Here is a 24,681-nt window from a genome sequence, read left to right as displayed (position 1 = left end):
TTTTATATTTGAAGTTTAGATCACTTTAAAGAACAGAGTTAGGGAATTGAGTAGTCATAGTTTAGTAGAAATAGTTTGCCACTATTTCTGCCTGGTAGGGCACATACATACTCAGTGTTCCTTGTCTCGGACTGTGCTTGAGCTAACTGAGATTTACAAAACTGGCTATAATGAGTCAGGTTAAAAATACGTTACGCTTGTACCCTATTCCTGTCAGCATCTGGTAGCGGCTTCTTAGGAATGAGTGTAGGTAAGGAGGCGTAGATAGGGTAGTCTTTCTGCTAGGTTCTCCCAGTCTGTCAAATGTTGTCTGAGGGAGTCTGGGCAGTGTTTAATGAGCACAACTGGACATCTTTGTAGCACTGCAGGGAGGGACTTATATTTAATTGGAGAAGAAAAGATGTTTAAAAAAAGCAGCTCCAGATAAAGGCCATTACAGTTACATTAATAAAGTTTTTAAGATTTGCACTTAATTAAAAGCTTCCCAGACCAGTTCACTTGGAAAAAAAAAGTCAGGAAGGAAAATTGCTTTCTGAAGAGAAGGGATGAAACTGTTGTATCATGCATATGAAAGTTTGGAAGTGGTAAAGCAGCATAAGCCAGTGGTTTATTAATGAATCCTGTTACCCTCTGATCAGAATTTTTGTCCTGCCTGTTTTGTGTCTCACTTTAAGTAATACTAATGCAATAAGCTGCCAGGTTTTGCAGCAAGCAAAATGACAACGGTCTTTAGACAGAGTAAAGCTTTTTGGGTATCTTTCTCAACAGCGTGAAGGCAACTATCACATACGAGATGGATATTGCTTCTTTTGACTCCAGCTTTGTGGAGAGTGGATAAGGTACACTGTTCAGAGCAGACATGCTGAAGCTCTGGGGTGAAGGTACAGAGATGGTTACCAGTGTTCTGGATTAGAAGACTTTTTCCCATTTTGGGTTCCAATATGGTTGAGTTAGTCTTCGTAAACTATTTAAAGTCTAAGTTTCTACTTTTTAGCTCATTTGATGCTATATGTCACTGGGAAGCTTTCATAAGTATGATACTAAAAGCAGCTGAATCAATAGAAAAACATGATTTTGCTGAGCCAAGTGAAAATTTCTTTTGATCTGTCTTTTAATACCAGTAAGTCAAGTCAACACTGCTGAAAGATCAGAGAATGAATACTGTTTTTGAGTCATCGCGGGGAGTATTTTACTACTCTGTGCCAGGTTAGTTGTACTTTCTTCTTTCACAAGTCAAAGTAAATGTGATGCTTTCCGAAATTCAGGGATAAAAGCACATGTTAAAATCACACAGCGTGGGTTGGTGGTAGGTGATATCTTTCTTCACAAGCCTGCTAATTTAACATGTGTTAACCCTCTTATAACTTCAGGTTTGGAATAAAGCTTTCTTTTTAGTACTGGAGGTCTTAAATCTGGCCAGCCTCTGTGCTGGTATTGATGCATATGAATCTGCTAGGAGTTAAAATGAGACACCATCTGTTTGACTAGTATGCTTATTCCTCTCTGTAATGCCCAAAATAGCTGTAGTGTAACCTTTTATCTTCTATTGGGAATTGGAATGAAAGTACGTGTATTTCCAGTCTTTGTGATTTACTTGTTCCTGACATTTGAGTCAGCTTTGACACATTGAAAGCAGCAGCATCTCCTGAAAGACAGGCAATGAGAGTAAGAGCAACTTTGAGCTTTCTCTCTACCCCCGCTCTTTTCTCTCCTGAAGAAGTACTGACAAAATGTTTGGCATGGCCTAGTAATATATTTTTTGGGAGGCTGAAAAATCTGATCCAGATAATGCAAATGTTAATAGCCAAAGTGGATATTAGGAGTGCAACTGGCCACAGAAAAAAAAAAAAATGAAATGCTTCAAGGAGTAAAATCTGTTTCAATGAATGTTTTCTTTAAAGAGAAGTAAGGTAAAAGGAACTGACTTATTCCTGTTCACCTTTGTACGTGTGTAATTAATTTGGTATTTGAAGGTAGGCTCTTTCCATTGTTCTACTACTGAGTGCAGCACTCAATATAGGCTTCTGACTATGAAGGAAATACTTCCATAGCTGTTCTCAGCCACAGTGGTGAAACGATTGGCTCCATTGCACTGAAATTAGAAAATTTCTGTGCTGCTATATATCCCTGCAACAGTAAAAACTGATTAAAACATTCTCTTCAAATAATGAACTATGGTGTGTTTTGACAAACAGTTCTTAAAGCTGCAAGTATCTAGTTAAATCTTTCTTTAACCTTGATTTAGCTTTCTTGAGGTATTAATCCAGTGGAAAATAACCTGTGTGTTGCCTTTGCCAGAAAGGTTATTTTTAAAGTGGTTGTGGGAGGCTCCAGATGTAGTACTAACCACCACCTGCCCATAAGCAAGTCAGAAGGTGGCAGCAGTGAGAGATGGTGTAGGTGTGGCATTGCCCCTTCTAAGTATAAAGCTTGTTGGTTCTATGCTCCAACGGTCTTAGGTAACCATAAGCCACTTGACCGATGTGTTTTGCTTTTTCATCAGAAAACTAGGGAAGTAATAGTACTGCAATACAATGTAGGAGCATTCCAAGGGCAAATACATACATTACCACAGCAGGTGAACAATATAAACCTATCAATAATTTATATAGCAAAGAATTTCATCAGGGTGCTTTAAAGAAAGCCAGTGCTTTCTAAGAAGGAAGAACAACAAACTCTGCTAAACTGCAGAAGCAGTAACGTTGCCCCACAGTCTGACCATTATGGAATAACATAATTTTGCATACTGGAAAATACTGGGCTCAGAGACTGACTTGCTGAAGTTTTCGTAACAAAACTGATGAAGCCAGATTGACCTATGATGTGTGTTCCTGTTGCATCTGTGGTATGAGAAGGGAGAGCAAGGATAGCAGAGATGGCATCTTGACATCTGGATAATGTTGGGAAAAGGTTGGAGGTTTTAGGGAAATATTTAGGCAGAAATCAGTAAAACCTACGTCTATCCTACTGTTTTTTGCTCTGTACCTACTACTTTTTGCTCTGTAGCGCTGTACAGTTGGCTTAAAAAACAGGCTATAGGTTTCTTGCTCTGCCGTGTGTCCCTTGTTCCTATTAAAGTGGCAGTTTCTCTCCATCTAGTACCTCCTGTCTCACTCTGTTTAATGGCGTAGGCACCTTACCCAAAGTACTGTGGATTAATCCACTGAATGTCTCGGGGCATGCTGCCTGCCACTCCTTACTGTGTCTAGCAGCGTAGCTGGCTTTGGGCTGTTGCCCTTTTCTAAATTCCTAGGTGCAGAGCTTAAACAGAGGTTCAGTTCACATTGCATGTACTCCAAGCAATTTTTTCCTCATCTCCCAGCTCCACTGTTTAGTTTGAATCATCCCATTTTTGTCTTTTAATTTGTTCTTTCAGCCATACTCCATTTATTTTCCTGCACCTTCATTGTCAGGGTTATGGCGAGGTGTGGGGCAATGGTATAGCTGTTGTCCCTTGGGTTTTTTGGAGCTTCACTAGAATTCAATTAAGACTTTTCTTGCATTAATTTTGGAGGGGAAGGATGAATTCTGTCTAGAAAACTGTTGATATTCTTTCAATGAAAAATTGTGTTGTTTTGGGGCACTTTTAAACTTCTTTTCTGATATCTGCCATCTCAGCTATTATATTTAATTACTTCTTCAGTTTTATTTATTCATTTAGATACTATAATATGACAATATTTTTTTTAAACTAAGAGTGTAGAGTTTGGGTAAAAATGGAAGAAAAAATTTCTCCTGATATTGGGTAGTCATGCTACTACTATTCAGTTGTTGTTCTGGGTCAAATTATTTACTCTGTCATCTTCCCCTTTGAATGTTCTCCAAACCTCAGTCCCTTGAAGATTACACCCTTTCCGGTTTCTCCTGAGTTCCTCGTTTTGATGGGATTACTTGTGAACACCCAGAGCTTTCCATCCTTATTTGTGCTGCTGCTTGTTGCTGTTGCCAGGGTTCCCATGATACGTAGTTTTCTAGTATGTGACCATTGCTCCTCTAGGCTTTCTTGGTAAATTGTTTGACTTGATACAGAATCCATTTCAGGATGAGTTTCTCAAAACAACCTGGGATTTCTCAAATTCAGCTTTTTTTTTTTCTTCCTAAAAGTCATTCTTCCTCAGAAGAAACAAAAGTATTTCTGATTTGCTAAATAGGAGAAACAGTAATCATTTTCTACATAAGATCCTTGTTAACTGTGGCCTACAACTTTGTGATGAGTTACTAACCTGACTTGTTTATAGAAGAAAACAAATGTGAGAGTTCCTTAGGTAATTGTACCGGAACATTAATGTTAAGGATTAGGGATGTTTAAATATTGCACAAATAGTAGATATTAGAGGGCAGAATCTTTTTTCTTTTATTGAAAACAATTTTTCTTTTCCGATTTCTATGGTTCTATACTGTTTGTATCTGTAACAAGTACTCCAATTGCAAACAAGTTAGCTCTGAGATGTTTCAATGCCGATTTCAAAGTTCATTTTTTTTCTTAGAAGTAACCCATAGTGCTGTAGGGCATGTCTATGAAGACCGAACTGTTGGAAGCTCTTACAGTACTTAAAAGTAAAAAAAAATATTAAAACTTATATTTAAAAAAAAAAAAAGTTGAATGCCTACAAAATTATGGTAGTGGTACCTTGTATGTTAACAATAGCCTGCTGTACTTAGCTTTCTACAGAAACTATTATAGAAATGTAACTTCTATGTCAAGATCTCGTTCAACAAAATGGTTTCATTTGTCTTCCCTCCATCTTTTTTTATTAGTTCTTCATATTTGCTTTCATCACTTGTCTCATTCTAGCATACTACTTCAGTGTTTATTGTTAACATTTTCTTTCTCTGCAGTCTTTCTAGAGGTGAGAATCCAATATGTAATAAAACAGTCAAAATCTTCCAGTTGTGCAGTCTTGTAGTATTCTGCTAAGTACTGATGTATTCTGAAGCTTGTTTCGTATTTGTTCTGTAATATATGATAATGCACATAAATAAGAGCCCTAAAATTCAAAGTCCTGTGTTAAAGAATAGATGCAGTTTGGAGAACAACAGTTTGTTATCCTGTGCTTCTGTGCCCTGCAGCACAGGGAATTTGATCTCTGTTGGAAAGATGGTGTTTCACCATGACCTTCTAATGCTCTCAGCTTTGCTAAAACTGCCCAGAAGAGACTGATTGTGGTTGGCTTCCTTATGATCAAGGCTTTTCCTTTTGGAAGCTCTAACCAGTTGCCAAATTCAATCTCTGTAGGTGACTAAAGCTTCAGTCACAATTCTTGGCTTGTTCTCAAAAAAGCTCAAATAACATGGTGTACATAAAAGTTTAACAGTTAAGGTGTCCGGTAACTACCTGTTTCCACGGCTTATCTCTAGATCACTACTGAAAATAGAGCCTTCATAGAAGGCACCAACATGTTTTAGTGGTTAGCTGTAAGTGAATTGTATTTTGTTTGCCTATAGGTAAATATTCCTTCACACACAAAAAAGATCAAATACCGCACTTAACCTTTTGGCGGGTTTATGAGAGTACCAAGGATGCCAGTCCCACCCCAGACAGACCCATCAGTTTTCACTAACTAGTTGAGTAACTGCCTTTGGAAAATCGGAGCGATTTAGCTGTTTTAGAGTATTGCAGCTCTCCCAGGAGTCCGTCGAGAGAAATGCAGGCAGCACATCTGTTCCCAGCTGTTGTCATCCTCTGTTGTATTCCTCTAACAAATGTCTGTCCTTACCTTGGGCTCGTCATGGGAATCTTAAACAGATTGTCAAAATGCTCTTGGAATATTTTGTCCCCTTCTCTAGGAAAGGACAGCAAAGCCAGGATGGTGTCCTTGGGAGTGGTATGCTTTGCCCAGGTGGAACTCAGACTTTGGAATCCTTCTGTGCTCGTTCTGCGTTGAGGTGGTGACTGGGCCCTTTACCGCACCTCTGTGTACGGGGGGCTTGGCTCATCCAAGCAGCATGGCCTTGTGTCAGTTGCCTGTCCTTAGGGAATGGTGCTGCGTGGGTGTTACTGCTGTGGTGGACACTGGTTGTTCTCTTGCCTGCTGGCAGAGATTGCTATTGAGCACAGTTGGCAGCTCAGCCAGGGTCACAGAGGTGCTTACGCAAGCTTCCTTGTCAAGTGAGCTGAAAGGCACTCGTGTTTCAAAGCACTCACAATTCTCCTGTCCTGCTAGGTGAACTGGAGGTAAACAAGAGCAACCTGTTTGACCTGTGCCCAGAACACTTGAATGACTGAACAGGAGGAGAAAATAAAATTGGTACAGACCAGCCTGACCTTGGAGGCTCAACCCTGAAATCTAGCTGTGCCTCCAGTACATCCAGATGGCCATAAATCCCAAGAGAAAATGTTCCTTCACAAGAACTTCTTGATTATCCTGTAAAATTTGGTTTTAACTTAAGTTATATTTGTATCCCATAGTTACTTGAAAGAATTTAAAGTAGCCTGGCTTCCAGAGGCACTTGCATTTAAAAAATATCCAGAAGTTGGAATCATGCTCACTTTATTGTTTGTGTACATCTTTACTCCCATTTCCAAGAATTGCATCTCATATCCAATTTCTTTTTGCAGTTTTGTTCAGTGGAGGGACTGCTGTATGTCAGCCATGCTAAAGGGCAAGTGATGGAGGCAAGTATTAGTTTATATATTCATAGTTATCTAATGCTGTTTTTGCCAGTTTCTTCTTTTTAACTGCTTTGTTTTCTACTGCTGTTGTGAAATAATTGCACAAATGAAGGTCTGTATGAGCATGTTCTAGGAGGTGGTAATGTTATAACATCTGCTCAGTGTGACTGTATATATAGAATTAATAATTTTGTCCTTGATATGCTGTGTTCTCATACGAATCAGAAATGTATATTCCTGAGCTTCACGCTATAAGGCTCTCCGTTTCCTTCCTCAAACAGAGAATATAAAGGCTTTTATAAGTGGAAAAAGCAAGCACAAAACTTGAATCCTAGTGGTTAATATAAATAAATGAGCTAATCTATTCTGCTGATTCACAGTTCATGAGTAAAGCAAATATTTTTCTGCAAAACTAGATCCTAGTACAAATAAGTGGTTTTAAGTATCTTCATACACAGAGTGTGGTTTGAAAAGTTCTTATCAGGCTCGTAACAGATTTATCATATGGAAAGATGGACAGATGACCGCAAGGCTCCTGTAGGAACATTTTAAAGACACGTCAGTGTAATTTCAGAAATCAGTCACAGCATATGCAATCATAGTAGTGACTTGTTTATGAATTAACTAGGCTGATTTGTTTCAGGTGAGTTTGTAAATTGAAGCAGGACTAATTTAAGCAGCTAGTGGATTCCAGCAGATAATGAATGCCTGGAACTCTAGTTAGACTGAAATGATGTTATTTTAGATCAACATTATCATCATCGGTAATTTGGATAGACAACACGAAGTAGGTAGTAAAGATTAGGGAATCTTTACTATCTTTAGGGAAGCTGGTTAGGGAATATATTAGGCATTTTTGTTCTGAACTATAGCTCTTCGTTGAGTCCTGACTGAAAAGTGAATGCTGAGGGAATTAGTTAAAATGAAAAAGGCAGTTATGGGTCAACTGTCAAGTTCGTATTTTACATTCCAAATAATGTTGGGACTCTTGGTTTTTAACCAATAAGGTTTTTTCATTGAACTGTTTTTGTCTTTTGGATGAAAAGGAAAATTGAGTTTTGCCTTTTTTTCCCCTCAAAATGTAAATTGAGTAGGAACCTGCAATTCAGGTTTCTGAGAAACTGTTTAATTAGAAAAAAAGTAAAAGCAATGTTAAGAAATAAAGATAGAGCTCAAAAGTCCAAGGGTAATGATAAAGGCATTTCAAGGAAGTTTTGAGTATGTTTAAAATAATAATTGGTTTGATTTTGCCATATGTTCTGCGTGAGTATGGGTAGATACTTTTTGTGGGATGTGGTTTATTACTTTGCATTTAGTGGGTCATTGATTAAACTGGCAATATATTTTATTTCAATGATTATGTTTTCAAAGTACTCAGCTAAAATACAGTATGATTTTAGTGTTATGCTTTCCATAAGTACTGAATTTCATCTTGCCTCCAGCTTATAGCAATGACATTTTTAAAAAAATGGGAGTGTGAGGCAACTCTTTTGATATTTTTGGATGCCAGTTTGGAAAGCAGTTGGAATATCTGTAACCCATTGTGTCAGGTTTCAGATGCACACAATCGAGAGCTCTCTTGATTGTAACTTCAATGTACTATGTTTCTGCAGCTGTTTTAAGTTAAAAATGAATGCTCTCAAATCCTAAAGACGTTGCATTTCAAATAAAATGGTTTTTAAAGCACAGACTGCCTTTTGCCAAGATTGAGGTAGACCTCTCTAGTCTGGTTTCTATATTTATAGAAACCTAATCAAAGCATTTTCCTTCAAGAAAACAATGATCAGTTTCCGAGCATGTGATCTCATGGTGCTGTTGTGAAACTCTTTCAGATACTGCGTCCTTCCTTCCTTCCTCATTCCTTTGCTGTACTTCTCCAGTAGTGTGTTGCTATGTAAGTTCTCAGTTGCAATGTAGTATAACCAACTGCTGTCAAAACCCAGCTGATATGAGAGGCGAGGTTGAGATCTTTTGGAGAAAAGCTGTTGTTTTTCCTGTGTCAGAGGCTGAGCTACACATGCATGGTGCTGCTCCCTCCCCCCGTTCAGATGGGTTACTTAATCTACTTTTTAAGACATTTTTGTTTTCTCTGAGAATTTTGAACGAGACTATGCCAATTGAAGTCATTTCACTTTCATGAAGACAAACTTTCATATCTAGTTTCCAGTGCCATCAGTAGATGCTGGCCATAATAAGGCATTTCTTACTGCTTGGAGATGCATAACTGTTTTCTTGTATATACAAAGTATAGTCAAGTTAGGCACTCTTCAGGAAAATCAGGCAGGCAGAGCAGACACATTACATTTGAAGCATGAAAGATCAGATCTTTGGTAAGGATCAAAATTAATTCTGGCGAAGAGACTAACATGCTCTATAGAGATGTTTAACCTCATGTTCTGTTAGATATTATGGGCTTTGTTCTTAACAAACAAACAAACAAAAAAACCCTACTGGTTACTCCTTGCTTCTTTCCCCCCTTTTGAACAGCCTTTTTTTTTTTTTTAACCTTTCTTGCTTCCCTTTGTGCTGTGCTTCTTTCTTCCCTTAGGCAATAAATGAGTTGTCTCATACAAGCTTTGGCTTCTGCATACAGCCTAGATGCAACTAATACGAGGATTGAGGAATGCTTGGAAAACTGATAAATTTTGTTTTGTTAGTGGCATGTTTTGTATGTTGGATTTTTTAACCCACTACTTTCTGCATGGATTTATAATAATGGCTCTTTTGTTTAACATTAGATAAGCATGAGATCACCGTGGCACAGCTGCATGTGTAGTCACTCTTGAAGCAATTGCACACCTAATTGGTTGACAATCTTGGCATTTTTAAAACAAACACAAGCCTTTTAAAGACAGGGGACATATTTATGTATGAATAGTCAAATAAACCTGTTGGGTGTCATCAATGGAGCCCTCTGGCAGTGAACAGTTCTGTGATGACCCTGATCCTGGAGGCAAATCCCAAGATCAAGAGACTAAAAAACAGCATGAATCAGAGCAAAAATTATCCAAAATAACCCATAATGCTTTGGAGAACATTAATGTGATTGGTCAAGGCTTGAAGCACCTTTTCCAGCATCAGCGCAGGAGGTCGTCTGTTTCTCCACATGATGTTCAGCAAGCTCAGGCTGATCTGGAGGCTGACGTGGATTTGGAAAGCCAAAGCTCCTGTGCTGAAATTGATGGTGTCTCCACCCACCCCACAGCTCTGAACCGAGTGCTTCAGCAGATCAGAGTGCCACCTAAAATGAAGAGAGGGACAAGCCTGCACAGCAGGCGGGGCAAGACGGACCCTCCAAAAGGAAGTCCACAGATCAACAGGAGGTCTGCCCAAGAGATTCAATCAGGTCGGCCCAGATCATCATCTACTACAGATGCTCCCACGAACTTGTCTGTGATGGAGATTGCTTCTTCCCTCTATGTAGGTGGAGAGGAGGCCACAGCAGCAGCAGTAAGTTACTCAGATTTACCTTTGGTCTTTATCATCTCCTTGTATGTTTTCTTAAGACTTCTGAATCTTGTTTTTAAAAGCAAGTTTTTCAGCAAATGCTAATGCTACTGTGTTCAAAATCTTATGTGATGAAGCAAAAAGCTTAAAAGATGCATTAGTCATTTTCTCACATGGCAGGTGGCTTATTTGATATGTAATTGATCGCTGAAATAAGAATTACTTTTGAAGCATGTTAAGTTGATCAGATGGTGCATCACCATCAAGCAAAGGATGTTGGGAAGAGCAGCAGCCAGATTAGTCCTTGTTAGCAGCTGTTACTTATTTCCTGCAACAAAAAGTTGTACTTGTATGTCTCTTTTCTTCCCTTCTTGTTATATTGTGTATTTTATAAAAGTGAGGAAATCCAGTTTGAGCGAATGGAGCTGTGGATCATTTAGGCTGTTGAGATGCTCTGGGAATGCTGACCGCAGCATGCATCCAAGCAACAGTGCCTGGCCGGCTGAATCTGATTTAGATCAACCTGGCTACTGTGCTATGATGCGATCACTGCTGTCATTTTTAGTTTGTCTAATGTGTGCAGAAAATCCTTCTCTGAAAGGAGAGTCTGCATTCTGTGACATATTCTTGAGAAGCTATGTGTATCAGTTTATTGATGATATCAAGAAGTACTGTTTGTCTTAACATCTCTTCTTTCCCAGACTAATTTAGTTGATGTGCTCTTAAAGCTAGGAGGAACTGTGAAATGGATTTCTGGTTCATAAGTTCTTTATTAAAGAATGATAAAGAGAATAAAGCAAAGCAGATGCAGAATCAGTTCACAATAGCAACATCATAAACTATAAGTTCAGAAAATGCCATCCCTTAGCTGCTTCATCTCCTATGATTTTTTTTGACAGAGATGAATCTTGAAAGACATTAAACATTCTGATTTATCATTGTGATCTATCAACTGAGTAAAGATTCGTCTTGAAAGGAGCATTGAGAGAGTCTGCCTCTACTTGATGTTTTTGTTCCTGCCAGAAATTAAAATAATAGATATAGTAATAATTGGGAAAAGCATACACTCTCCTAGGATGGGCTAAGTTTGCAATTGAACCATGTCAAAAAGAGCCCTCTTATTAGCTTCAATTTTGTTTGCTTACTGGCTCTCTTTTGTGTTGAGTGAGCTCGTAATCTTTGTTTCAGATTAATTTTGGGGAAAGACAATAACTTCCCAAGTTTGTACCCAAATCCAGCAATTTGTGTCTACGAAGCATGACAGCTGGTCTTTGGTTTGCAGGTTTAAAACTGTAGGTACCTCTCTTACTTCATGAGCGGGGAAATTGAACAGGCCTGAGAATATTCAGTAGGCAAGATCACATGCCTGGGAAAACACCTAGAGTCATATGTCCTTTCTCCCAGCTCTTTCAACTGATCTGATGAAATACTAACACCTTCACCTAGACCAGTGGACTGTAATGTGGAGTGTGGGTTGGGTTGTAAAAATAAAACTTTTGTACTATTAAATATTTTTTTTAAATAGTGTTTTTCTCATCCCTTTTTAATTTCTATTTCTAGGTGTGTTTTATAATATACTTAATATATTTGTACAATGGGAAATGTGTAGAATTTATAAATACATGTGTATCCATCGTCTGTGCTCAAAATGTTTTAGTGACGGGGTGCACAAAGTTTAGAAACCAGTGGCCTGGATGAATTGGGCCATATAGCAGGGGTGACTGGAAAAATGAAAGCTTTTAATCTGATGTTAACTGTATTCTGCTATAACACCTGCTATGCTTAAGAACAAACTTAGGGTTGATTTTTGACAGATAGGGCCTTTGATTCCTGAGAAACAGCTGTAGGAACTGCTCTTCTGATTGAGCAGTATGTCATACTGAGAAGCATTTTCTGGGAACAGTAGCTCATCTGCTACCTAACCAAGGAGTCGAATTCACAAGGAGGTGGATGTTGGAGTGATTCTCACTGCTGTTTGCCATGTCCTCAGCCACTATGCCCTATGACTTGAAGAAAAGGAACTTCTGAGGCTTTCTCTTCTTAGTTAAAAAGAGAAAGGAGGGGAATAAAGTCTGAAAGACATTAAATGCATGTGAGGAAAAAGACTGCTCTGGGCAGTAAATTTCTGAGAGATCTCCATAACCAGATGTGCCTCTGTAGAGGTTAATGAATTACCAGCTTATTTTTAGTATTTTTCTGGTGGTCAATGAAGATGATGTATTCTACAGGTCTAAAGTAATAAGCAAGGAAAAGCTGCCTTGCTTTGGGTAAATACACCTTTGCCTGATATTGGAGAACCTTTGTGTAGCGTTCATGCCTGAACTGATCCAAATTTAGGTTTTGTCCTAGGGGGTTTTCCTTTGTGATAACAAACTGATGGAAATATTGGGGAGAAAAGGGGTCTGATGGTGAGACTCTTGGAGCAACAAACTAACATTTCTGCACTGCATCTGGAGCACGGTCCCTGGACTGTGACAGACCGTAAGGTTTTTCAGAAGAACAAGTGTCATCATTGGCTGAATGGATTAATCTTCTAAAAATCTTTGGTAAATCAAATAGGAAAATCTGATGTACTTGGTGTTTTTAAATATAGTTTGCTTGCTTATAAACCACTATTGCACGAAAGTGGCAGCTGCAATCTCTGTTCAACAGGTGTTCAGCTGTTTTGGCAATGTTCACGTTTTCCTTTATCTCTATGGTAAGTGCGTGCAGTGTGAGGACCTTTTGATGCAAGGCTGAGGAAAGCTGTGGGAAGGAAGTTAGTGCACTTCAGGATATCCTCTCTGTCCCATGATCCAGAGCACACATGCTGCTTTGGGACTCAGTACCTCGTCCTCCTGAGCTGGAGTCCTCCACTTCTGCTGTAATTTGGATTGCTTCCTAACACATTCTGAAAAAATATGGTTATTTTTTTTATTATTTTATTTCGGAGTGCCACGGATTCCTTGTTAGGCTTCATTCTTTCTGTTCCAGGAGCTTCCTCTTTCTCCAGTCTATTTATTTCCTGTGGCAGGGTCAGCTTTCAGCTGCCTCCTGATTATATACACCTATACTTTCCTTTTCATGCTTATAACCTTATCACATCCCCTACACTAAATACATTACCAGGAAGCTTAGGAGGTTAATCTCCTCAAAGTATTGTTTTTATTAACCCAAAATGTTTTTTGGTTGGTTGGTTTGTGTCATTTTTTATCGCCCCACACTTAATGTGTGTGGATACTGCAAAGTTTTGGAGAGAAGAGTATTGCTTATTTGCTGTGCAAATATGTCCCCTTGAACACAGTCAGGACTCAGTGAGGTAGCAAGTTCCTTGGGTTATCAGGTCAGACTGAAGCATTTATTGTATTATCACTGTTGCTTGAACTGAACAGGCAGTTCAATTGCCTTTGTAGTATTTTGATGTAATTTAGAAGAGATTCTCTTACCATGCAAACAAAAGCATAATAAAACCTGTTCTGTATCTTTGCAGCACTAGTTTCCAAGAAGAACAAGGTTAAGTCTGGGGCAGCTGTTCAGGTTTTTATCAAGAGTTGGGATAGTCTGATAGAGAATAAATCAGAGATTTATTTCAGATAAACCTTAAAAAGTATTTTAACTTTGTTTGCAAATAGATTGCTCTTGTGTTAACTCATGTTTACACGGATCTCCAGAATGAGTACTGGATGAGCCCAATCCTGTGTGATGCTGAGATCCCCTGCTCCCAGTGGGAATTAAGGACACTGAATGCTTGTGGCATAAGGGAAAGTAAATTCTTGGTAATCCTCTCCACACAAAGTATTTTTAGCTCAGTGTTCTCTGTTCTTTTGATATTTGTTGAAATAGAAGGGCAAAATGTTATCCCAAAAACAAGGATTGGATTTGTTTGGACACCTCATTTGCATACATTTGCATGCATAATAATCCTGCTGCTTGTTGTCAGGCTTTGTAAAGAAAATGAGAAATGGGACTGTCATGGCATGGAAAATAATGTAATAATTAAAGTCTTACTGAGACACTTCATTTGGTCTTGTATTTCAAGCACTGTGAATTTAAATATTTTTGCATAAATCTTCTTGTAAAGGTTCTCAGCCCATTGAGCTGAGAAATCAGGGTTTTGGTGGATTGGAAATGATTGAGATTGCATGGGTGTCGTCTTGTTTCACAGTACTTTCAGAGCTTTTTGTTGGTAACAAGTTACGTGACCATGACATGAACAAACAGGACGATATTCAGGTTCCAGAGATATAGAAGTAGTAGTAGTAGTTTGGTGAGAAATTGTGTCCACTTGAGCCTTATCAGTGTCATGAAGGTGAAGACAATGCTCAGCCGTTGTATTGTGCACCCAACGTCCTTGAAACTGGTTCTGGCTCTTGCTGCCTGAAGGGTGATACTTGCTTTGAGAGAGACAGGGATTTCTGAATGATGTTCTTCATCTGCTTAGTTCTGCAGCTAGCAGAAAAACATATGGGAGTGAACAATCAACAACAAAGGCAAATTTTACCAAGTTCTACCATAATTTTGGTAGGAGTAGAAGTACTTTGGGCACTTTCAGATGACAACTATACGTGCACTGCTGAGTGGCCTTCATGCAGATGGTGCTGTTTAGAGCTGAGCAGGTCTTTCCCTCAGAACACTGGTGAAGTAGTAGCATCCAGTTCATCTGCATCCCTGCCCTTCCACCCTTGGTGAGTTCTCTCTTCCTGTTTAATGTTTGAAATGTTGACACTGTATCTGGATAACAAATATATTTTACCAGTCATCTTTTTGTTAGGTTTAATGAACAGTGTGTGTAGCAGAAGTATAGTAAACAGCCTGTAGATGATCAAATAGGTAGCCATGGGATGTGGGAGGAGTATCAGAGGAACAAAATTATTAAGAGGTTAAAATTACTTAAGAGAAAAGTGGAGGAAATTTTATTCTCTTTAATTGAAGAAGTCTAAGAGACCTATACACTTGTAGAAACATTCTTCTCTAGACATGCAAACGTAAATAATGAAGCCTTTTGACATTGCTAGGGTTATGGGAAAAAAGCAAAACAAAAAACCCTATCTTATTGAAATAGAAATTCTTAAAAATGTGCAGCACAGTTCGTGTTCTAACCACTGAGATCCTTATATGGGAGTGCTTGTCTTCTTAAAGCATTGGTGTTAGGGAAAGATAGTGAGGTCAGTTTATTCATTCTGGAAGTAAGGTTTTCTATACAGTGAATTGTTTTGGAATGGTGGAAGTCCTTAACTGATACATTCTGGTATTGTTAGGAAGATAGACTGACCTGACTTCATTTAGCATCAAATTGCTCAGTGGAATTTACAGATTTTGTCTCTATAGGCCTGAACTCTTCCAGGTTACGGTTTCCTTGCCTCATGATTACAGAAGTAATGGCAAAAAAGGTTGAACCAATAATGAAAATGTAATACTCGATCTCCTTAAATTGAAATGATACCCTGGGGTCTGAGCAGCTGGAAAGCAGCTCTGCAGACAAGGACCTGGGGATCCTGGCAGACACCAAGGTGAACCTGGGGCAGCAGTGTGTCCTTGCCGCAAAGAAGGCTTGTGTTATCCTGGGCTGCGTCAGGCAAAGTATCAGCAGCAGGTCGAGGGATGTGATCCTGCCCCTCTGCTCAGCACTGGTGAGACCACAGCGGGAGTGTTGGGTCCAGTTCTGGGCTCCCCAGGACAAGAGAGACGTGGGCATACTGGAGAGTCTGTCAAAGGGCTCCAAAGGTGGTGAAGGGTCTGTAGTACCTCACATGTGAGGAAGTGCTGAGAAAGCCGGGACTGCCCAGCCCAGAGAAGACGAGGCTCAGGGGGATCTCATCTATGCCCATTATCACCTGAAGGCAGGGCACAAGGAGGACAGCCAGGCTCTTCTCAGTGGTATTTGGCACCAAGACAAGAGGCAGTCGGCACAAACTGGAGCTCAGGAGGATCCCTCGGAACATCAGGAAAGACCTTTTCCTGGTGTGGGTGATGAAGCAGTGGGTCAGGTCACCTGGAGAAGCTGTGGGCTCTCCCTCTTTGGAGATCTTCAGAAGCCCCCTGGACGAGGGCCTAGGCACCCTTCTCAGGGTGGCCTTGCTGGGGCCGGGGAGGACCAGGGGGTACCCAGAGGTCCCTGCCCACCTTAACTGTATCAGAGTCCCAGAGAAGACTGCTGGTTATTAGGTATTAAGATCACTGAACTTTTTCTCAGTTTTGCTTGAGAGGAATTGCAGAAGATATAAAATGAAGTACACCCTGAAACCAGCAACTTCAAAGGTTGTCAGTGCTCGTGCCAGCACTTTAATTTGCATTCCTTTAGTGAGATACCCATATGGCAGCTTTCCAAGGCGCCATTCACTTAGTTCTGCTGTGTTCTCATGGAACTTTGTGTCCTCATCCTGTTTTCTGTTTTGGTAATCAGTTTTTGTAAATATTTCAAATATCTTTAGATATTGTTTTTCAAACTAAATCTATATTCTGTTACTAGCCGTAGTTTAAAAATAAAAATGTCTGCATGTGCTTCTGCAATAACAATTTCCAGTTCTTAGTTTGTAGGCTCCTCAATGTTTTCCAGTGATAGTATTGACCTTGTGAGTGTCAAATGAAAACCTACTAACAGTAAGGTCACTTTTCTTTGTTACTCTCTAATGACCCTTTTCAAGTACTGGTGCTGATTTATTAATTGTGTTAATGCAAACAAGGTAGCATATTCAGCTGAGCCGCCGTTTCAGTGTACGTAGCCGAGGTGTAGGAGACTTCATGAACAGTTTCAGTCTGACTGTAAGTAGTCTTTTCAAGCAGTGATTTGTCTGCCAGAAACCTTTTTCACAAACTCATTTGTCCTAAATGCAATGTAATACTCATGGGACAACCACCTTTTAAAAGGCAGAAGATTGAATTTTTTTATATCATTAAAGCTGGGTGGAAAAGTTACTGTGGATGTTAACAATGTCTGAGATGTGTAAAAGATGACTTAGTCTTAGCCCATTTCCCAAAATAATAAGTAGTATTCTTAACTTCATACTTAATGTTTGCTCTCTCATTCAACATGGGTAGGTGGTAAACGTTTTTGGAATTTTATCATAACGGATCCAGAGTGAAACATTCTGTTGCTTTCCCCTGAAGCACTGATTTTATAATGAAAATAATGTTTGTCATATAAATGGATGAGGTTAGTCACAAGCCCTTCTGGAAATAGTACATAAGATAGTACTTCCTCAGTAATTTATTCTCTCTTAAAGCTAGTACTGCAAACACCTGGAGGTACAGGACTGGGCTTCTGGAAGATTCAACAGCTTTGTGCAGCATATGAAAGCGTGACTAATGTAGTCCGAGCCCCCGTGACAGTGGCTGCTTTTTTCCTCCTTCCCCAGCAGAAAAGCCACAAGTCAATACTGAGGCTTTTTTCAGGGATAGGACTGCATTTTTGTTGCATCTCGCAACAAGATAAGATACCAACAGGACACTGTAATGGCTTAATTGCAGAGTGATAGGTCAAGAGCAGGCTGAGGATTGTTTCACAAGCTTAGAATGAGTCTTCAGTTGATTACTTGCTTTAAAAGACCATGCGGTACCAGGCGCTGCATTTCCCTGCCTGGTAGCAGTAACTTTTGTGAAGCACCAGAGTGGTGTTACACTCAAAGTCCTGTTTATAGGCAAAGAGGAAACTTACTAATATGCTAGGACAGCCAAAAATTTGATTTTAGTATAATTGAGATGTTAAGAGTTTAATCATTTTTAATCCAGATTTCTTACAGGACAAATAAAAATAATGCTGTTACAATTGTTATATATATGTATTTCTTAGTTTATAAGCCTCCTCCTTGGGTTGTGCTCCCTCTTCATTGCTCCTCTGGGTCCTACAGTTGGCAGTCTCATTCTGGCAGTGGGTATTGCATCGAGATGGCAACATTTGGAGCCCTTTGCCACTAGGTATTTGATGTTCAGGTCGGATACACTTTGGGTACTTTTTTAATATGTATGCTTTCACACACACCTTTCTCTTTCTTCATTGGTGTGCAGCTCTGTGTACATCCTGATTGACTACATACAGTGATTTTTACCTATACTGCACAGTGTTACTGGGTTATTTATGATTGTTGCCTGTGATTTTAAAAAGTGGCAGCTATCTGTAGTTTTCTTCATTTTTTTATTTTTTTTTTTCTCTTGGGGTCATGGAGGAAAGCTGTAGATCCTCAGTTCTAAATTTTCCTTTCAAACCTATCTTTTGCAATGTGTTTGTATATGCTATTAATTTTGAATTTTTCCAGTCCTATTTTTTTCTTCCATTTCCAACTTGAAGTACTTTTCTATGTCCAATTTGTGAAAGATAGGTTTGTGTTGCTTTGTTTTTTTTTTTTTTAGCTCAATTGTAGACACGATTCTTATGCCTAGTTTTTTGTCTTCATTTTTTTTGTTTGTTTGTTTTTAAGGTCCACTGACGTTTTTGAGTTAGGGAGACTTTCCTTCCCTTAGCAGTCCAGAAGCCTGCATCCACAGGTGCCAGGGAAGCTCCTTGCTCTTGACAGTCCAGGGTGCAAAAAAAAACAGGAAAAGTGTTCTTTGCAAGGCATGTTTACACAACAAGAAATTTAGTGGAATTGTAATTACAGATGTTATCATACTCTTAGCTTACAGTTATGTCATCCTGGTGAAACTCTTACTCCGCAAACACATGAAATAGCCATAGTAATGTAAGTTTTGTGGATGTGGGCAGTCTAAGCTGGGAGCCTGGTAGACAGTGTCTGCAACAGTACATATAAACTGTGTCGATACATATTTATGTGTTGTGTAATTGTGTAAAGTACTGATACCAACCCATTTCAGCTGCTTGCTACAAGTGTACCACAGATACACAATAGCTGACCTTTTCAGTCTGTTTAAATTTTTTGCTAGTATAGTTTGAGGTCTTGTAAAATTCCTCAAAAGGTCTGAGGTATGGGCTCCAAATCTTGGCGCGCCTTTTGTTTTCAGCTGTCTTGGATCAAAAAGTTGTGAAAAGACACCTGACCACAGTAGGTAAGAACGTCTCAAAATTCCGTGAGGCATTTATGAAGACGATTACTACACTGTTAAATAGGACTTGCACTATCGCATCACTTAAAAGAAAACCACAATTTATTCCATGGCACCAGGTTATTATAGTCATCAGCCTTACCTTGTCTAAAGGGCAAAGTCTGACTTGGATTGATTCTACCGCTGATACAGTATAATTCTAATCTGTAGTAATTGCAGTAGAAATAAAACTGTTAGTAAGTTGTATGGTTTGGCAACTAAAGTTCGATTTAATGCATACCAAATTCCCTAAAAGAAAAGAAGTACAGAAAGCAGGAAAAAAAATGAATGACTTTCCACTCATTTCCATAAAGCGTGAACACTTCCTTAAAAGGTGGTGTGTGCAAGTGGCAGGATCGTCAGCTCATGAGCTTAGAGAGATGTTTGCAAAAATGTAGTTGAGACAGGCGTGTGACTCTTTCCTGAAGCTTTTCTGTATGTCAGTGCTAGGGCCAGGTCTGAGTCTAGAGCATGCTGTCGTAACTTGACTGTGAAAATCTCTTTATGAAAGGATTGATAATTGAAGAGTTTGACATGCTGATCTCCATTTGTGACAGATTGCTGCTGTGACACAGAGTTGCTGATTTTTGTCTTGACAGAGTTTAGATCCATTCTCTGGGTTTTTAGACTTCTAGTTTTGCAGGAAGATGGGTTCGGTAATCTGCTTGCAGAAGAGTTGGATCACAAGAGCTGGTTAACTCCTACTTATGCTTTGCAGCATGAGTTTACAACGTATATTGCCAACAGTGTTTCTGAACTTCACAGTAAGAACTTCTGGTTCACAGTAAGGAATTAAACTCGGTTCAGTTTCAGTGTAAAGTTGATACTTAGTCAGAACTTGGACTTTTTCTTTTAACTTGAAGTGATTTTGACTTCCAGATTTAAAAAAAAAAAAAAAGAAAAATCCAAGCAATATTATGTACATGTCCCAGTTTTGGTCAGTACTGAATGTGTGCAGGACATGTGTCTTAGCCAAAGTAAGACAGCCCACAATGAAGTGGACAAGGAAGCCTGAATTAGCAGTTTTGTACTTTGTGAGTAAAGCAAAGAAACTAGTGGAAAAAGCATCACCTAATGGCCACGACACCGAAGTATAAGGGTAGTAGGTTTCTATTTTCTGCTCAGTCATCAACATTTTCTGTATACTCGGTTATTTTTGTGTTGAGATTTTCTTTAGATGGGAATGACATCTTCATATCAGAGTATTTTAGTGACCATTATATGTGAAGGGCTTTTATAGGAAAAAATATTCTTATGATATGGTAGAATGCAGATAAAATTTCTCCTCTGTGCAGGGTGTCATCCCTCATGTTATCTCTTAAGCAGGAGTGGAATCTTAAAAATAAATAATTAAAAAAAAAAAAAAAAAAACTATTCATGAGGTTCCCTCAGTGTCTGTGGAGAACATTTGCATAGCATCAACACTTTATCACTTTATTCAATAGAGGGAGCTATGACTTTTCAGAAAACCTGTATATAAACTTCATTCATGCTGAAAATGAATTGATTTGCACTATTAAATCAGCTTTTGGAAATAGTGTGTATTTTCCATGCAATGGTTGATAGTTGTCTTTTCAGAAAATACTTAGTTTTACTGTTAAATAGAAATGATTATGACACGAGTTTAGCTTTAAAAATAAAATTATTTAAACACCTTGAATCTGATTTTATATTCCTAAAGCAATTTATGCCCTGTTGCATGCAGAAAGTCATAGCCTGACAGCAACAAATTTAGCATGTATAGGTATCTTTATTTTATTTAGAATTATACATAAATACAGTGGGTTCATCCTGAAAATGTGCATGTTTGAATACATGAGATTCTTCCAAGCTTTCTGCTGTAAGAAAATTTCTCTCATGTGTGCTACTCCAACAAGTCTTTCCTAAAAGGCTGTAAGTAAGATACCTCCCTAATCACTTAATCATAAAACCATAGAATGGATCGGGTCAGAAGGGACCTCAAAGCCTACCCAGTTCCAACCCCTGCCATGGGCCAGGACACCTCCCACCAGCCCGGGTTGCCCAAAGCCCCATCCAAGTCCCATCCTTGAGCACTGCCAGGGATGGCGCGTGTTGATGTTTATAAAGTATTGATCTGACTTCCAGGTATAACATTTCAGCTAACCCTATATAATGGTAATAACAACAAAAAGTACTGAAAATTGAATTTGGAGTGCAAGTAAAAAGTTGTAGATCTAAATGAGAGGCATATTGAAAAAAAATCAAGGGTTACTGAGCATTTTTAAAAGAAAAGTGGTTATGAGATACTTTGTACTAAAAATAAACTCATTCTAATTGTGCTTTATGTCCTCGTGAAGGGATATCAGGCTGAGGCACTTGTTCACTTTAAACTTGAAAATCAATTTTGGTGGCTTTTTACTAAAATCTTAATTTTTTCTATCTGAATGCAGTAACAATATTTTTGCACATTTGGAGAACAGGGTCAGAAGGCCTGGGCAGAAGACTGCATAGACATAAGAATTGTATGTAGTAAGCTGCTATTTTCACAGAAGGTATCAGTGAGTTTCCAACACTACTGAATTACTTCTTTAGCCTTATCTCCACGATCACTAGTACTGTCCACCATGAAATGGTTCAGACATTATAAATGAGGTGGTATAGGCTGCTGCTGGGAATGTGCCACCAGGAATTCTGATGCAGTAAGCTGCTTAGAATACCTGTTCAGAGGTTTGATATTTCAGGATTTTTTACATTACTTCATTACTCTGTGGCTTTGGAAGTAATAAATAATAAACAGCTTTGGAAGTGCTAGCATGAGAGATTATTCTGAATGGGTAAAGAGTTTAATGTCCCTGAACATACAAGAATTCACAAATTAATCTATTGAAAGAGAAATGAATTGCTATAGGAAGGTTAAATTGGGGAAAAAAAACAACAAACTTGTGATAGCCCTGTGAAACAAAACTAATGAAAAAACGCAAGTATCTCTATCTATGTAAGAGTAGGAGACTTTCATTGACTGGAGATCACAAAAATTTGTTTGGAAATGCTGAATGTAAGGTCTTGGTTACAGAGGCAAAGGAGAATGTTGCTATCATCAGTTTTGCTAATCTACCACTTCCAATCTGTCTGATGTGGATTAAATTTCAGCCAGCTGGCTCCTTTCCCTTACTATATCCTTATTTTGTCCAGACTCTAAGCCTGATGGTAAAAGAGATCTGGGTGTCCATTAACAAACTGGAGATGCTGTACGTCAAAAGCTATGGCCAGAGGAGGTACTGGACAGTACTTGGACTTTTGACACTGATCCCTGAGGGTGGGAGTGTGGTTACCCCAAACCACCCACACTTACTGTGGGACAGCATGGAAACAGGAAAGTTTAGGTGCAGTGGATGAAATGGCAGGATGGGTCAGCCTGCCCTGCTCTGCCAGCTTCTGCCTGCTTGTAACGCCGTTGTGGAGGGAGTTCCTCCTGTGTGCTGTATTACAGGATGTTCAACTGCGTCTCCCTCACAAGCCGTCCCACTGGTTGCTGGGCTCCCAAATGAAATACAGAAACACTAGGGATAGACCATAAGAGATGGAGAGAGTTTCAGGATTTTCAGCAATGGATGGATATTGTCATGGGAATGCTTGAAAAACCTGGTGGTTTTACCAGCAGTGTGTGGCAGTTTTCCAGACCTGGAGACTGTTCAAAGTGGTATAGGTTTCCTACACTAAGAATTAAATGGCGTGCCCAAGGCTTCTGAATGTGGTCAAACTGAAGAGCAAGAATTACTGACCATGTTGCGAGTGGAGAATGATGCAGCTGTTAGATGCAGGACCCCTGAGCATCTGGTATGTGCTCCCCCAACATGAGGAGGTTTTTCTAGTGTTTTAGTCCTGTCAGTATCCTTTGCTGTTGGCTCTAAAGGATCATTGTAAAACTGAGACCAGGTAACAGGGTAACATACTATGTATTTGCAGGAAAAGTGAACATTTTGAAAAGGAGTTCAAGTTCTGGCCGTGAACAGTTCCTCTATATAGACACAGTTAGGCATTTTGAAACCTCTGAGTTACCACTGACAGTGACAATGCAACCAAATAATGCTCTTATGTAACAGCAGGGGTTTCCAGTGCTGAAATATGCATCTTCAGATGTTAATTTTGGATGACAGTTATAAAATAAACACCTCTGTTTAATCTTTTTCTAACTTTCCCTTTGAAGTCTATGTAGAGAACTGTACTGACCCTTCTCATAATCCTTCCTGGCCCACTGCCCTCCAAGTCATTTGATGACTTTAAAAATAGGCTAAAAATATTTTTTCTTAATAAAGCAAAAATGCTGGCCTAAGTCACCTCTGTTTTTCTGCACGAATATGCTGCCATGCACGGGAATTAGGTGTATTTCTCCAGTGCATTCTGTGAAGAGTAATTTTGTATGAATGCTGTGTGCAACTACCTCCAGCCAGATATACGCCATGCCCTGCTGTGGGATCCTGGTCCCTTGATTTATTATGGCTGGGTCACGATGTGGGATCCTTTTGGCCATCATGACAGGGTTTCCTTCCCCTTGAAACTACGGTCTATCTACAACGTGGGGCTATATGAGCGTTTGAGAATACAGAGAGGAATATCTTATTCTCCTTCAGATCAGATCTTCAACTCAAGGATCTCCAAAAGTCCACAGCTTGAAAACCATCTCAGATCACATAAATCACAATTCAACTCAGTTTCTTTCAGTATGATATGGTTCATATGCTGGAAATATTTCTGTTGTAGGTGATACAGAATATGTTTTTTTTTTAACCCTCTTAAATCTATTTAATGCATATAAAAGAAGTAGGAAAACATTCCTGTTGGCTTTTGTTCTGTAGATTTTTTAATTTCTTAGGTGTCATTTTTTTTGTTGTTGTTCAAACATGCTTAGTGTTTTCTCTTTAAATACTGTGTTACTGCTTCGGTGGATCATTGTGTGAAGGTTGCTGCTACGAGCACGTTCCCGAGGGGCTGGTGGTGAGGTGCAAGCTCCGTGTGGAGCGTCACTGAGGATGGTTGGGTGTCAGAACAGGAGCACACCGTAGTTCTGAGCTGGACGCATAGAAGGAGACGAGCAAAATCTCAGGCAGAAGGCAATTACAAAAAGGCCTGGAAATAAAATCCGAAGAAGTTGAAAATTGAGAATGCTGGGACAGGACTTTGTGAGAAATTGACTTATTTCTGACATCTCGAGGCCTTCGTTGTACTTATCTGTTTTCGCCTTCTTTTACAAACGCCCCGCTGGATGCCTGAGCCGATCCACCGAGCCCCAGCCCCGCGTCTGAGCGGCACGGACGGCTGACGGGCACGTCCTTGCTGCCGGTCCCGAGGCCCCGGGAGCCGTGCTGCCGCTGCGCCCCGGCAGGGCCCAGTGACCGCGGCCGGTGCTGAGGGAGGATCCCGAGGGCGCCCTTGTCGAGGCGCAGAACGGCCGTGCCCGGCCTGTCTGCGGGGGGCGAGGGAAGCGGTGCTCGTAGCGGTCCTAACGGGCTGCGGTGAGCGCGTTCCCCCGCGGGGACTGAACTCCGGGGGTCTGCCTCAGCCGGCCCCCTTTCCTCGGCTCCCGCCGGCCCCGCGCCGGCCCGGAGCTGCCGCGGCTCCGGCGGCCTCGGAGGGCCGGGCCGAGC

The 24,681-nt window shown here is 39.8% G+C and overlaps 1 protein-coding gene across 7 annotated transcripts in view; it reads left to right on the top strand.

Annotated features, from left to right (window-relative positions):
• Window positions 1-24,681, top strand: part of TMCC1 (transmembrane and coiled-coil domain family 1) — a 145,789-nt gene that overhangs the window by 58,733 nt on the left and 62,375 nt on the right. For 5 of the 7 annotated variants that reach the window (XM_035338013.1, XM_035338011.1, XM_035338012.1 and 2 more), the window contains 2 exons: window positions 6,560-6,616; window positions 9,819-10,063. In XM_035338013.1, the coding sequence (XP_035193904.1) occupies window positions 9,860-10,063 (204 nt within the window). In that variant the 5' untranslated portion in view covers window positions 6,560-6,616; window positions 9,819-9,859. Of the gene's footprint in view, window positions 1-6,559; window positions 6,617-9,351; window positions 10,064-24,681 lie in introns of those variants that run through there. The other 2 variants (XM_035338028.1, XM_035338009.1) reach the window with 2 other exon arrangements.

Source organism: Oxyura jamaicensis, chromosome 12 (assembly GCF_011077185.1).
Source record: "Oxyura jamaicensis isolate SHBP4307 breed ruddy duck chromosome 12, BPBGC_Ojam_1.0, whole genome shotgun sequence".
Classification (NCBI taxonomy): Eukaryota; Metazoa; Chordata; class Aves; order Anseriformes; family Anatidae; genus Oxyura; species Oxyura jamaicensis.
Note: the sequence above shows the minus strand (reverse complement) of the source record. Positions and strands in the feature narration are given on the sequence as shown.